Consider the following 16,710-nt stretch of genomic DNA (forward strand, 5'->3'; position numbering starts at 1 on the left):
TTGCCCATATAAGCAAGGCCTCATATGTACCTTATGTCATTAATCCGTTTTGATCATCATATCAATATCTACATCCATAAACAAGAAATCTATTTTTTCCACTCTCTTGTGGAAGGTTGTCTTTGGTTTTGCAAGTCATGTTGGGAGCTTAAGTCCTTGTGTAACTCTTACATGGTATCAAAGCTTTAGATTTGTAAACCTCTTCTCTGAGTCGAGGGTGATTGAAACGAGCTTTTCTTGGATGCATTTTTTAAGGAAAAGAACCTCACCATTAACTCCAAAAGGCTCAAAATCCCTTATTTTCATATAAATCATTATGTATTCTAGAGTAAAATAAAATTGGTTATTTTTTAACGGTTTAAAGAAACTACAAAATATTATGTTTGTATACTCTTATGAAATCCATACCATACAGTGCTATTGAATCTATGTGGTTGCCTATGTTAGTCGTTTGTATCAAGTAGAATATCCCTCTATAGACTATGCCATCAGTATGCCATAATTGTATAGGAGCATTTTGGGAGAAAACCTTCCACCAATTAGTTGCAGAATTTTCACTTATGGTTTACTTTTTGGTTAAATTTTGATGTTTTTATACGAGGACAAAGAGAGGTTTATAGTCTCTATTTCCATTTTGATTTGTGAAAATTAATTTGTAAAAAAGCTTAGAAATGCCTCGAAATGCTTGTAAAATTCTTATAGAAATTACAATAATGCAAAAGAAAATTCCCCTCCTTGTTTTGAGCAGAAAAGTTAATTGTAAAGTTTCATCTGAGTGAAGTTCCTTTTCTATTTATATGAAAAAATTTAAGATTTTACTAATGGATAAATCTAGTTATGTCATGGATCTTTATTTTATTTTTTTTATTCTATTTTTATAATTTGAAATTCATTTGTGTTTTATTTTGTGATGCTTTAAGTACAATGAAGGAAATGAAATGTTTATTTGAAATGTGTGTCATGAATTTACCTTGTACATTTCCTATGGCTCAAAATGGATTTTGATATTCTTAATGTATGTATCTCCCTTGCCCAACCTAGTTGAAATGAAATAAAGGGTTGTGACATGAGAAATCAAATTTAACGTGTAAAATGAATGGGTTTTGATGATTAATAATCACCAAATGCCTGTGGGTTTGAGGAATTATTATGAAGAACATCATTTCCAAACCTTATGTGATTGGTGTTGTTATTGAGAACCATTCATTGTCAATAAACACATACTCTCAACCCCACTCAATCTTAAAGATTAAAATGTTAACAATCTATGAGCCTAAGGTTAGTTTCCCCTCCTTATTTGTTGGGTAAAACAGAATCCATTTTATGTCTTGAGACATTTCTTGTGAATGAGGTGTTTATGGCACCCCCATTTTCTATGGTGTGCATGTATTTGTCTACTTATCCAATCACCTCTTTACTTAGTGGGGAGCAAGCCTTAAGGTCCCACATTGCTAGATGGAAGACGAAACATTGTTGGTGGTTAGAATTTCTTTATGAGCACATATTGAAAAACATACAAAGGTTCTCACAACATCATATGTTGGTTGTAGCTTTTCATTTACTTGTGTAATAAATTCTATATTGAGGATAATTGTAAAATGTGATTCAAGTAGCAGTAATTGTATTTAAGAGTTATCTTTGTGATCATTTACAAGCCAAATATAATTATCATGTTATAAACATTTAATGCTAGTTATTTGAATTGATTTTGTATGATGCTTTGTAATTAAAATCTCTTGCAATGTTAAGTTATAGATATAAGATATGTATTAAAAAGTGACTTAATAAACATTTTTTCTTTGAATACTGGGCTTTGGGTGAAATGAATCTAATGGTATGATACAAATTTACCCCAACTCTTATTAATTGAGTTTTAATTGAATGTGAGATTTTAACAGTATTAATAAAAATGTCTTCCTTTTAATTGAAATTATGAGTTTAGAGGATTTTTTAATTGAAATTATGAGTTTAGAGGATTTTAATCATTGCAGATAATGCATAATGTTGTCATAAACCAATAGTGATGTTCACTTTTATGTGATGGTGTGGAAGTTTTTGTTATTTTATAGTTCAATTTGTTGGATCACATTAGTTTCTAATAGATTGGTCTTTTTCCCTTCTAACTTGTAGATGTTTTAAAGTTTAAATATTGGTCCTAGGGGTTGGAGAGGGCATATGACTTGAAAAATTGAATTAAGAACCACGTGAAGCCAAGTTCTCATCTTGCATATGGTATGTTCAAGTTTGCTTAAGGTAGGTTTGTTATTTTTCTTTTCTTTTTGGCATGCAAGTTTCTTAGGTTGAACTAAATGTTTGAACAAGGCTTTAAGTATTTTCTTGTTTAGGAAACAATGTCTCTATTTACAAAATATATATATATATATACCTTCTTGATCACTTGTCATGATGTCATCTGTGTGATAAGGTTAAATCTTCTATTAATGTGATTGTATTGTATACATTAACATCGTATACTTAGACTGCCATCATGCTTTATCATGAGGCCTTTGGTATGTGAATTTGCATTATGACATTTTTATATTGAATTTTTTTTTATTAATTTGCATTTTGGTCTATTAATATTCTATTTTCATTTTTGTAACATTACACTCGATTATTTTCTATTTACTTGATTGTTTTTTAAAAAAATTACCTACTTTAGCTTGTAATTAGTTAGCAATTTCACCTTGCATAGATTTACATGTAAATGTAGTGAAAACAAGGTTGATACTTTTTTTTTATTTATGATCATAAAGCTACTTGATTTGTCACATTTTATATGTTAAAATTTAAGGATTTGCAACTTTATATAACTGATATCTAGATATTGATAATAAGAATGTGCTTAATTATTATAAAAATATCAGTTTACAAAATAAAAACTATATTCTCATTTATTGATTTTTTTTTTTTTTTAAAGTTTTTAAAGAATTGACAAACACAAAGCTGCTATCAAAATGTATATTAAATTATGTGGCTATGATTTTATAATAGAAAATGTAAACAGTTTCAACTTGATCTTGCCTCCAAACCTTGGATCATGTCAATTGTGTATTTATTTAAGTTATCCCTCTTTCTAGCAAATTACAAATCAATTTAATCCACTACTGCAAATGTTCAATCTGCCGATACTATTGCAATGAAACAATCAGTTCAAAAGTACATGCTAGTTATTTAATGCATATTCTTGGCTGTCTTAATGTCTGAGAAGAATCGAAGTGCTCATTATGATCAAATTCTATTATTGAGGAATTAGTTTCTGTATACATAATGAAATTTAATAAATCATAGGTGTGCGAGGCAAATTTAAAAGCTTGCAGCATATCTTAAGAGAGTTTTGACTACCCAATCTGTTATTACATCAAATGCATATAGAAGCTATTGAGTGAACACTAAAAAAATTTGGGGCACGTTCTTGCCAGTGAACACTAAATTTTTTCAAATCTGTCTATCAGTTGAAACCGTGCATTCTTATATGTTTTGATTCAAAAAGTGCAGTCTCAACAAGGCAGGTTACAGATGTAGGCATTCCTTTATGGGGCATTTCTTTAAATATTTCAATGCTATAAAAAAAAAGACTTCCCAGAAGCATCCTTGTGTATTGAAGAGCACACGATGCATAAGGAAGTATGTTATAGAGGCTATTTTCTGTAAACGTATCTATGGCCCACAACCTGAAATTGATATTTTCTGTTTGGTTCCATAAACATTTCTCTTATTCACAATAGTTAGCAGAGGCATAAAACCAATAGAGACCATGAACAAAGTATCATTAACAATGGAAACAGATCTGAACCGATGGTACATGTTCACCCTTAAGTCAGAGTCTCTTGACAATGATAAAAAAAAATTGATAAATCATCAACCGATCATAATTCCCATGAGAAGTTGAAGTGCACCTCAACCTCCCAATGTTAGCTTCTTATTAGGAACAGCTGAAAACTCCTCGAATTTTGGTATATACTTGGATAAAGAATTGATGCAAATGAAATGACATATATGCGTAAGTCCTTTGTACACAGAATAAAACTTGAGCGATTTGCAATTTAGACAACTCAAAGAGTTCCTGTAAAGAATCATTAGGGTAGTTTAATAGATAGGACTCCTCCGGGAAGAATGAAAATGACTGATCACATTATCACTCCAAAAACCTAAACATCGATCTGTACATTTTTTAATATTTTGAAGGAATTCAATTTATATCTACACATCTATGGCAGGAGAGAGTGGTAAATCAAATGTCTTGTCTGGTGGGGGATCCTGTAACAAGGAAAAACAAGGAAACAATACAAACAATTGATTAAAGCCTCCAAAATTCTTAAATTTCATGCCTAGACTAGCTCCAACTCAACCATATAAATCTTTCAGAATAACAACTCTGCCCCACATAGGAAAGACAACGATATAGATATTATGAAATTTGAAAATGACCACTTACTTCTGCAGGTGATTTTGCTTCATATAAACGAATATTGTCGGGATCAAAATCCAAACCACTGCACAGAAATTGAAGATCTCACGAGTAAACATTAATACTTCTACCATCAACAACCATAGACAATCTGATTTAAGTGTATGGTCTTGCACCAGATGAAATATAGAATTGGATTATTTAGTCCTATCTGACATTGATGACAAATAAATATGGCACAATAACCAAAAGTAGAGTTTCAGATTCATTTTTGCAGGGGATAAGAAGAAAGTGAAACTAAAATTTTGCCCCAGGAGTTGTACTACCAAACTGCTGAATGGAAACAGAAGATCTCATGAGAAAACATATAAAATTTCTACCATCTGCAAGAGTATCGGATTTAGGCAAATACTCTTGCACCAGATAAAATATAGATGTCAAATTTACAATTGAGTCACTTGTCCTATCCCACATTAATGACAACTGACAAATAAATACAGCACAATGCAACCAAAAGTAGAATTTCCAGGTTTTTCCAATCTACTTTTGGAGGTGACAAAAAAAAAAATCCAAATTCAAATTTTGCCATGCAAGTAACACTACAAAGAATGGAATTCCCAAAGAACCTGAAATCATTTTGTAAGCATCAGCTACTTACCTTTCTGAAACAACCAATTTCCACACATATGGAATAAAGAACTCCTCTGGATGAAGCTCTTGTTCGTATGTGAATCTCAACTGGGTAAACATCTTAAACAACACAAACAAACATCTAAAATAAGGACTAGCAGAACTATTTCACCTAAAATTATGTAAGATATTACCTAAACAAATTCAAATATGAAAAAACAACAGCATATCAAGAATTTATATTCCACCACACCACTATGATTAGAGTTGTAGATAATTCTTTAACCTGTTAAATTACCTTCATCCCTTCACCCCGCCATGACCTGCAATTAGCAACTATAATTTGCAGAACTTTTTCTACTGACCATTCCTCATCTATACGTTGAGCATCCATGCGGCTGTTGAAAAAGTCCAATACCTGACAAGCAAAATGAGACTGGTAATCAATTCTCCACATCCACAACAAAAAAGTTTTAGAAACACCTTCAAACCAGTTGCAGAGAGAACCGAATGGTATGGAGTAAAAAAATCAGACATAATTAACAGATGATATAGGAAAACAAACTGTATAAATGTTGTCCACTAGTTCATAAAAGCGTGGATGGTCCCTGAATGGCTTGAAAAGCTCCTGCCTATGCAATGTCGCATACACAACCTGCTCCAAAGGGAGAATAAAATTTCTAAGCTACAAAGTCTCCGTTCAATGATAAACTTTCAACTGATATGCAAAGCTAGAAAACATATGCTTAGCATATATAACTGAGTAAGAAGTCATTAGAAGAACCCTAGAAAAGAGAATTACCTCTGGATTCCGAGGCAAAGCATAAGTAAGAATAGCATTGATGATCTCCAACACAATTCTTAAGAAATCCGTATAAATATGTAGCTCAGTTGGCTGCAAATGTGCACAGCATATTTTTAGTAATAAAGCAAGAAAGGAAAAGGGATTCACAAATATATTTTACAACAATCCGTAGTACCACAATTCAAATTTTGTAAGCATCACAATTACAAAAGTATAGTAATAATACCAACATGTCTATGGAACCTGCATAAATAAAAATGGTTTATAATCATTTCAGTGCTATGGACTTGACAAAACTGTTTAAAAACTATTTGGTTGTGTAAGACTTACCGTATCCTCAGCTAACTCTTTGCCTTCCAATGGATTTACATTTATTGTAAGGATCTTGCTGTTATTCGCCTCTGCTAATTTTGTGTACCTTCAAGTGAAAGAAAAGATATCAAACAACAGACCATGAAAGAAATGCCAATGCCAACAAATAAAAATCATGGTTGACTGACGGAATGTGTTGCTAGCTATTTAGTGGCAATAAATAGTGGTGAAAATAGCATACTTGCGTGATAGCATGTCGAAAAGACTAACAAGCCTTTGTGATGCATATGCATTCAATCTGTGGACATGTGGGGCCATGTTTGCCAAAGTTGCAAGGCAGTTTGTATGAAGATAAACATCCTGCAAATTAAAGAAAAAAAAATTTAACCTTTCATATCACATAGATGGAAAATCTTCCAAATATTTCTGTTGACAGATCTGTAATAGCTATTCTTGCAGAATAGTTAGCTCACCCTCAGTTTTGATAGATTATACTTCACTGTCCTTATAAGAATCACAACCATCAAAGAACCGAGTGATGTTCGAGACAATAGTTGCTCTCTGTACCAGGGAACATTCGGCAGTATCTGGAAGAGAAATAAAATCAAAGACAAAAAACAGGTAAACCTGAATGTTCTAGTAGAATAAATTATTCAGCATGTTAATACTTTTTCCAAGGAATAGATCTTACTAGCTTATGTATACTAGCATTAAAAGAGGAATCTTGGCTAAGTATCAGGAGAATGATAAGCAACATATATATCTGATTTGAAGATCTTTGAGGTGCACCGTAAAGCATCTCCAGAACTGGCATTAACTGTAAATGTCAGAGAATCATCAATGAGGTTTTAAAGAAGTTAAAAATCACCTTGCCAATTCTAACCTAAACTTAGAAAGACTATAATCACAATTAAGTATATCTTTATAAACCGGCTAAATAATGTAAGAAAAGACAACATCAAAAGCTGCATACCAGTGTATCTAAATCTGTTCGAACCAAAACATATTCCAAGAAGTCAGAATTCCCATGGAGCAAAGAGTAGAGCAGCAAGATGGAACTCTCATCTGTCATGCAGCTGCAACATCATAGACTAAAGATCATCAATGTTTGGCATAAAAGCACAGATTATACTCTGGTAACCAATTAAGTTTACTAATGTATCATGAAAATAATCTGATCCCTCTAAATTTTGAAAGAAAGCTTCAATTGCAAAACACAAAGGAATATTGTTGTCCTTTTTCTTCTTCTCTACTTGGAGTTTATACTCAACTTTGTACATGTAATAATTTAATAAACATGAAAAAATCTGATACCTTTCAAAGGTTCAACTAAATTCCATTCTCACACGTTTGATGTCATTCTAATTCAACTGATAAACCTCCTAGAGATGTCAAATCGATGCCCTACCTTGTGATAAAAGGAGGTAAAGGAGAATGAATTATGGATGGAAAGTGTGTAATATGAAGAGGAAACCGAAATTCGAGTCAAGATGCTAGGTCCATCAATATAAATTATAATTCATGCCACAACATTTGGTTTCTTCCTTTCGTCCAATTGCAATTTCTACCAAACACAATTTCTGTATGTATTTAGCCAATTTCATATTATAATACAAGTCCTAACACTTACTATTCTCTATCAAAATTAATTCAACAATACAGTTAACCAGTACTAGTCATCTATGGACATGAATATTTCCACATTTAAAATTTGACAAAAGACAAATTCAGTATGACATGTTATACAATTAAGACTCAAATATAATGTCCTTGCTTGATTCTTATTGTCCAAAAGAATTCACAAGGGAATAACCTACACCCAACCCTAAACTAATGAGCATTTTGGATATCTGTGGCAACTGCCTAATTGATTTAATACAGTATCAACAATTCAAACAAAGAAGGATTTTACTGTCACGTACAAATGTCAATGTTTAAAGAAAAATTAATAATATAGTTTTATATTCCACAATCCACTAATGTCAATGATTAGAATGGGTACGGTTTACTGATACTACAGCAAAGAAGGATGATAGCATATTACTTTTGTTTCTTATAAAATACAGAGGTTATATTGCCGAGGAATAAGTAAATTTCTCTGTTAAGTATAATTAAAATGTCATCTTATAAGAAGACTGATTGAAAGGTACAAAAAAATCAGTAAAATTTGGAGACAAATTGGAATCAGGAATGTTTTTACCCTCCAAGAGTGTCGAATAAAGATGCAAAAGGCAATCTCACAGTCAGACCAGCTTGAGCATTCCCTTCAATATCTACACGGTCAACTGCAGAAAATAGCAAATGAACAAGAATCAGTTATTTTAAGTACAGGAAGTGCAGCACATTGAGATCAAAATATTTGCTGTAAAGGATGGTTGAATTACATTCAATGTCCCTGGCAGTTTCAAGTGCTCTGGAGTAAGGATTATGATGAGAGTTCAAGCTCTCTCCCAAGCCTCCTGTATTGCTACCATTGGTTTCCAATGTATTTCCTGATGCTTCCTCAAGTGGCAAACTTTTACGATAATGTATAAGAACAAGAAGCAAAAGAAGGCTGTTATCTGCCAAAGGTCTTTTTGGCATTTCTCCACTTGCATTCACAAGATAATTAAAGGTGTAATATGGTAACAAGACAACACTGGCTGCAAATTAACAAGGAAGCAAGAAAACTTGTTATCAGTTACTGAAACACAAACAATAGATGACAAGATCAACATTATTATACATCAAAAATAAATTGAAAATATTTATTTTGTATTCATACATTCAAGAAAATGCCAATATACATCCATTCTAACAGAAAAACCTGAAGTCAAATACAACCATGAAAGGACAAAACTCAATGTTCAGACATCTATTAAAGGTAAATTTTTACAAAAGTAAACATTGTATGCTTACATGATCCCAAAAAAATATTTATTATACTAAATCAAGGAACGTATAGGAGTTATAATTTAATGGCCTTACATCATGATAGAATATTCTATCTTGATTTGAATTTCTTAAAAAGAAGTCTTACAACAGGGTTTCATACAGCCACCAAGTTTTTTTTTGTTTTAGCAGGGACGACTAAAAAAATTTTAGGAGATTTTTTGGGAGCAAATAGTCCCATGGTTTTTTTTCTGCTTATTCTAAGAAATTCTCAAATTATAATATTTTTATAATTATTAAATTTAGAAGATAAAATCTAAAAGCAAATGACAAAAGGGAGGGAAGACAATATATGCAGCCATATGGCAAATATGGTTAAACGGTGGCTGCATAACTTCAGTGCCATCTCTCCACTTACAGCTGAACTTCCAAATCCCATACCAGAGAAGATTCCGAATCATGCATTGTGTTATTTTAAAATTTTCATGGGACCACCGGCAGCTCAAAATTTTTAGCTGTAAGCAGCTGCATGGGACCATGCTGTTATATAATAATGTCTGGCATGTCTATTTCACTGAATGTTGAGGTCACATCACCATGTACCATCTGACAAGTCGGATGCTGCAAATAAAGGCATATAACACTTACTTCTAATACAACATTCAAAAATATCTATCCAAACCCCTAGAATAACTATGCTTGTATGAAAAAATATGCTAACCATAATTCTACCACTAAGATAAATACTTAAGAAAACCCTTACTCCTCAGATTACTCAAATTTACAGCTCTACCCTATTGGTATGACTCAGCCCCATTCTAACAACATGGATCTACCCCATAGGCCATAGGGGCAAACTCATTACAAACTTCTTTTCTCCTATGGGAGATACAGCAGCCTTGGATGTTAGGGGAGTTTCTGGAGGAAGTGCTTTGATTCCTCCTAGGCTATCCTAGCATGACCATCCAACCTTGGATACTCCCTAGCAAGAGATATCTCTCATAATGATTAATGGCAGCTCAGACAACTCCATTTAAAACACAAATAGGGATATTCAATGAGATTTCCTTCTAGTCTTCATCGGCACATGTTTCTCTGGTTCTTGTTCACTCTCCACTGCTATTTGTTGGCAGCATAGTGCTTTGTTTCTTCCTATGCACTTTTATTATTTTGATTCTAGGGTTCTCTCATCCTAGAACTTCCTATTTTTAACTTAACCTCTAGTCCCACTGACATATGTGGGCATTAAAAATAATTTCTTTTTTTCTCTCTCGAGGGAAAATGTAGAAGGCCTCTTCTAGTAGAAAAAACAAAAAGCCAATATATATGGGATATCAAGATGTACGATGCATTGAATAGCAATGTAAGTGATACCAAAGAAAAGTAGCAATTAAGGCAAATGGCTATATGTAAGGCAAAAGGGTAAAGGACCGTAAATCTAGGTGCTACAAGTAAAAAACAAAGATAAAGGAATGCTTGAGGACAAAATGTTAAGCAATATAGAAATAAAGTAAATAATAACATGCAACAATAAAGTCATAAGCATATAATAAAAAATCAAACCTACACAAAAGGAAGAGGTAAGGTAGAGACATACTTAGTTGGGATAAACTTGTAGGCACGTTAATCTCCCTGTTGGCATAATGACTTGTGAGAAGTTAGTTGTAGGCGAAGACAAGGCATATAGAAGAATCCCTAATACATTAACTATCAAACTTATAGACTTGATGTACATTAGAAGCAAATCTCTTGTCCTTAAATCTTGAAAGGCCCTTGCATACTACTCAACTTGTAGACACATTAATCTCCCACTTATTTTAAGCACTTGAGGGAAGGTGATTGTAGGTGAAGTTGAGGGATATGAAAGATGCCCTAGTACACTAGTTAAGAATTGCATGGACTTTGTGTACATTAGAAGTGTTGGTACCCATATGAAGCTCAATGTTTGTACTACTTGGTGTCCATTTTTGTTATCAACTAATGGTCTTACCAATCAATTTATAAAATCTTGTTTGCTCTTGGTTTGATATTCTAGTTAACTACCCTTGTACGATGATCAAAGTAACACTATTCCAAAGAGAGGATTGATAATGACAATGACAATAATGTTGAATTTAATACTTTCAGATTAATATAAAACTTAGAAATCAGAATTTAGTTTCTAACTAGATTGATTAGCTGAGAGATTTAGAGATTTCTATATTTAGGCATAACATAGAAATGAACAAAAAATAAGAACAAGACACGGTTACCCTGGGAAAACCTCCTAGGAGGAAAAAACCAGCCAGAAAAGATCCTCAGATCTGATTATGGATTATATTCATAAAATGATTACAACACTTATCTCAAGTACTTGAAGATGTCTGAGATGTTTGCTCTTAGAGCTGATGAAATCAGCAACAGGTCTGCACTTTCATGAGCATCAGGTCTGCCCCTTTAACACACCAACCAGCACTCAGGCTCATACCCTAGATCTGCACTTTTAGTGCATCTTTAGTCTGCACTTTTGCTTGAGACTAGACTACAACCTTAGCGCCTTGAATCTAGAATAGTTCGCCCTCCTTTATGATGGTATTTGCTCTTAATGTTAGCACCTTCGATGACAGAGATAATTCGCAATTATTCCTTCTTCAAACTTCGCAAGAGACAGATGTATAATTCGCATTGAGAGATCTTGTGTTAAGTGAATAATGAGGTGAAGTTGTCATTTATTTATATGTGGTGCAAGATCTTAGTTAGGTCGGCTTTTGCTTTATAATTAACTTTTATTTATTAATTTCCTTTTGAGCGAATTGCCTTGATAGAATAGGGTCGGCCCTATTTTGTGGGAGCACGTTTTGAGTGTGGCATGAGGATTTAGGGGTGTCGTGAGAGATAGGGCCCAGCCCTACACGTTGAAGGAGGGGCCAGCCCTTTGGGCAGATTCCAATGTTGCCTAAAGCAATTGGAATCTGCCATTCCTTCCTAATTACAATCAACACTCCTTAATTAGGGAGGAGAAACATAACCATAATCTTCCATCTTGCACACAAGCAAAGAATGGATTACATAATCAGAATATTGTAGTCTTCCATCTTGCACACAAGCATATAATGGAACTACATAATATAATCTTCCAACTCGCACACAAGCATAGACTGGATCCACCTTACATTGCCCGCAGAGGGTGGAGAGGATCTTTTCTACCATCTTACATTGCCCGCAGAGGATGGTTAACAATTACTCTTCTCCCTGAGAAGATTACAATACCACCTTACATTGCCTGCAGAGGGTGGTTTGATACAACACAATGTATCACTGAGGTTGAGACTCACTCTCAATCAAGGTTTCATTTTCCAAAACACCGAGTCTATCTCTGAAGTACACAAACTTCACTTTGGACAGAGGCTTGGTAAGAATATCTGCAACCTGCTCATCAGTGCTGACATACTACAAATGGTGCCTCTTTGCACCATATCTCGAATGAAGTGATAATGAGTTTCCACATGTTTTGACCTGTCATGAAACACTGGATTGATAGACATTTTGATACAACTCTGATTATCACAATGAATAACTGTAGGATCCCAAGGCTGACCAAACAGCCCAGCAAAAAGCTTACGAAGCCACATTGCTTCTCTAGAAGCTACACTTGCTGCAATATACTCATCTTCAATAGTGCTTAGTGCAACTGAGGATTGTTTTCTACAAGCCTAAGAAATCACTGCGGATCCTAAGCTGAAACAAATGCCGGAAGTGCTTTTCCTGTCTTTGACACTTCCAGCCCAATCTGCATCTGAATAACCTTCCAAGTTTATTGAAGTTTGGGCATGCTCATGAACTGGCTAAGAGCATTCACTGCAAAGCATATGTTTGGTCTAATGTTAACTAGATACATCAGTGATCCAATCAACTACCTGTACTCCGATGGATCTGCAAAATCAGAATTAGTTGCAGAAACACTTAACTTCTTTAAGTTAGATTTCATAGGAGTAGACATAGGTTTACAATCCATCATTCTAAACCTTTTCAAAATATCAATAGTAGACTTTCCTTGACTTAGAAAAATTTCGTTAGATCTTTGCCATACTTCTAGACCTAGAAAATAATGCATTAGACCTAAGTCCTTCATTTCAAATTTTGAAGCTAGTTCTTTCTTACATCTAATGATAAGTTCATCTTTACCAGTAAGAAATAAATCATCCACATATAGAACTAGAATTAGCATTTCATCATTGGATAACTTAAAGTAGATGTTAGAGTCAGCATCATTTTTACAAAATCCTAAACTTAACAAGTATTTATCAATTCTTTCATACCAAGCACGAGGGGCTTGTCGTTCAACATTGTCAAATCTCCATACTAACAAGCTATATCGGATGCCATTGCAACTTCAAGTCCCCTTCATGTGAGACCTTGAGTACTAACATGTTAAGGATGATTTGAGCAATGTCCTCGTCAAATATCACAATGAGTAACGAAATATAGGTTGCACTATCATGTCAAATTTATAGATAGATAGGAGAATTTGAACTCTTATCAATTTCCTTAGAAAATCCAAGCTTCGCACAATGTCCCTAAAATTTGTCGATGTGTGTCATGTCCCTACTTTGAAATTTAATTTAATAATAAATAATAATAATAATAATAAAATACAAAAGAATAAATATAAAAATTAAATTGAAATATAACAGAATATAATTAAATATAATTGAAATTTGATTAAAGTTAATGAATGATCAAAAGGCATGAAATGATAAGTTGTGACTCCCTCAAACATGAGATATAAAAGGGAGAAGAGAATCTCATTTGAGGAGGTGAGAATTTGGAAATGAGAAGTGCAGATCTGATTGTGGAAGGTTGAGTCCCTTTCAAAGGGCAGAAATAATGAAGAGTTGCACTCTTTCAAAGGGTGCTGCTAATGGTGAAAGGGTGTGTCTCTTGCCAAGGGGCATACATGATGAAGAGGTGTGACCTCTTTCTCACATTGAGAGGTATAAAGGGAAGGAATCAAAAGCATCTAGTGACATCACCATTGATCAGATCAGATCAGAACTGTTATTGAGTTACAGGCAGTAACATCTGTGTTCTTGGTGGTATGCATGGGGATGTGCTTAATATGTATGCTTAATATATGAAGCCCGAAAATGTTGTCATGCAGAATTTAGTAGTAATATTAATATAAACTGCAATATGTAAGACAGTGATACTTAATTTCATATATATTCATAATACATGAAAAGTTAGTATACTTATAGTCTAAATCATGTTATTGCTATCAATATTTAAGAAGATGGGGATGAGATGTTCCAAAGAGGGGTGGTCTAAATCCAAGCAATAGGTTAAGTCCCAAGATAGGGTAAGGATCAGCGACCCATAAGCCTTGAGGGTATAGACCCAAGATAGGTAAGGGCTTGGATCTGTAAACTTTGAGGGAACCTATTGTATTTGGTCTCTAAGCACTTTGGTAACATACATAGACCTTTCTCCTTTAAAACTATGAATAATGAAATTAATCATCTTGTTGAGCATCAAATTTTAAAAATGTAAGGAGTTAAGATGATTTTGAAAAGAGTAATAAAAGGCTAAATATGCCCTTGATAATTTCGATAGAAACCCTAGAAATTCCACCGATACCAAAAAACCCCTAAGACATCGCCTAAACTAAAGTTGTCGGTAATAGGTGTCCATCCTTCACCGAAAAGCCCAGTCTGACCGAAATGACTCTATTGAAGAAGCTTACCATTATCCTATCAATAAAGTGACTTATCAAACAAACCTTGGCCGCAATGGACCTCCAAAAGGATTCATCGAAAACATTAGTTCCATCGACATAAAGTACATCGAGGAAATCAAAAGTGGTCCCATCGATAAAATAAAGAAGTTTCGATGAAACTACAGTATCGATGAGACATGTGAATAGCTCGCCGAGGGAAGAAGTTTGGCCGAAAGAGTAATATAGAAGGAACCAATAGATATGTTATCGACGAAGCTATTTCGAGGAAAGGAGCGTATCGAAGAGGCACAAAAGATGTTGACCGAAGATAGCTTTCTCATCGAAGATTAAAGGATCGATGAAATATGAGAGATTTCCATCGATGACTTGTTATCGACCGAACATAAAGAGTCGAAGGAGAATATTTTTCTTTTACCAAAAGGGGAAATTTCATCGACACTAGTACGAAGGCCGGATAATGAAGAACTGTTTCGATGGAATTCTAACATCGATAAAACGACAGAGGGACTTAGCGATAAAAGCATTTTCATCGAAAAGGAAGATTTCGATGAATTGATAAAACATTATACCGACATAAACACTTATAGCGAAGCTTCGATGAATTAAAGATATCGATGAGACCAAGAGAAGTGTCGGCGATAGTGTCAATTTCACCGAAATAAAGAATGATGTCGATGGAAAATGGTGTTTCGGGGAGACATAAGATAAAGCCATCGAGACATGTGATTTAATCAAAGTACAACACAGGTGTAAGGTTGGATACGCGTCGGTAAAAAATTCAAAGCATTGCTAGACAAGTGATTACCCGTTGCCGCAAAGATCAATAATCATCTTGGCATGCTTAATCTTTGTATCTTTCACTTTGTTAAGCAATTGTAATCAGGTTATTAATGATGAAGGGACGTGACTTCTCATAGAATGGTGTTGCTCGTTTATTTATATGAGCATATTTTGTAAAATGAGGACATTATTAGAATATTAGAGACGGGAGAGATACTATAGCCTTTGGGCATACTATTGTATCATTTTGAAGCTTTAATAGAATCAGTCGTTTTCTTCTGTATATGTGTTGTGGATTATCTATTTTTTTGTAGGCAGTTGTTTGTGATATTATCTAAGGGAGATAAGGTTATTCGTATTCTTACAGTGAAATTTATGTTTCTATGTTATAAATTTGGATTAAAAAGATCTACTCGTGGATTGTAATTGTTCCTTGTAGTTCTTCCTTGAATGGTCCCTTAAGGTTAGGGTTAAATTCATTCAAGCGGTTTATGATATAAACATTTAGCAGATCTCATAAGAAACAGTAACTAACAGATTTACCAAAGGGGGTAGGTTTTAAAACTGTCTCACAAATCATACATTAAGTCCTAGAGAAATATAACTTTGTAGCCCAAATAACAGGAAAGACTCTGGTCATTCACAAATCACAACCTTTACCATATTAATTACCTTTACATTAAAGCAATAGGAATAGTTGAGTAGGATATATAGAATCAATTAGCAATAGTGTATAAATATACATTTCTAGCACAAAGATCGAATAGCTTTCACAACAACAATCTTGAACTCATCTAAAAGCCATCTATCCTAGGAACCTATGCCATTCTAAGATAGGGAAAAATTTAGATCAAGATACTCAATCTGCTATAAAAAGATTAGTCATCGAAAGCCACTAGTGAATAGGTATACCCGCCTAGGTCTTGCAGAGCCTAAAGTGAGAGAGTTAGTAACCAAATACGTTCACTCTATAAGTTGGCCAAGTCAACTGGAGGGTTTGATCATAGGAGTAGGCATTTCCTTAGAACCTATCCAATCTGTTGATTTGAGATCCAACACATCTAATGAGCTAAATAAATAAGCACTTGTTAATAACTAATAAATTGAAGAATATCAATGACTGGCTTCATGATTAGTCTCTCAATCAATTTTAGTATATTGAAATAGATTAATTATGTTAATCAG

The 16,710-nt window shown here is 33.8% G+C and overlaps 1 protein-coding gene across 1 annotated transcript in view; it reads right to left on the minus strand.

Annotated features, from left to right (window-relative positions):
• Positions 1-3,566: 3,566 nt before the first annotated feature.
• Positions 3,567-16,710, minus strand: part of LOC131079592 (uncharacterized) — a 94,757-nt gene continuing 81,613 nt past the window's right edge. The window contains exons 6-18 of the mRNA XM_058017587.2: positions 8,543-8,800; positions 8,359-8,443; positions 7,132-7,234; positions 6,850-6,975; positions 6,632-6,745; positions 6,400-6,518; positions 6,177-6,264; positions 5,844-5,936; positions 5,607-5,696; positions 5,340-5,459; positions 5,070-5,161; positions 4,439-4,496; positions 3,567-4,260 (exon numbers count right to left, since the gene is read on the minus strand). Coding sequence (XP_057873570.2) covers positions 4,204-4,260; positions 4,439-4,496; positions 5,070-5,161; positions 5,340-5,459; positions 5,607-5,696; positions 5,844-5,936; positions 6,177-6,264; positions 6,400-6,518; positions 6,632-6,745; positions 6,850-6,975; positions 7,132-7,234; positions 8,359-8,443; positions 8,543-8,800 — 1,403 coding nt within the window. The 3' untranslated portion in view covers positions 3,567-4,203. The remainder of the gene's footprint in view (positions 4,261-4,438; positions 4,497-5,069; positions 5,162-5,339; positions 5,460-5,606; positions 5,697-5,843; positions 5,937-6,176; positions 6,265-6,399; positions 6,519-6,631; positions 6,746-6,849; positions 6,976-7,131; positions 7,235-8,358; positions 8,444-8,542; positions 8,801-16,710) is intronic.

The sequence above is a fragment of the Cryptomeria japonica genome, chromosome 9, assembly GCF_030272615.1.
Source record: "Cryptomeria japonica chromosome 9, Sugi_1.0, whole genome shotgun sequence".
NCBI classification, from domain to species: Eukaryota; Viridiplantae; Streptophyta; class Pinopsida; order Cupressales; family Cupressaceae; genus Cryptomeria; species Cryptomeria japonica.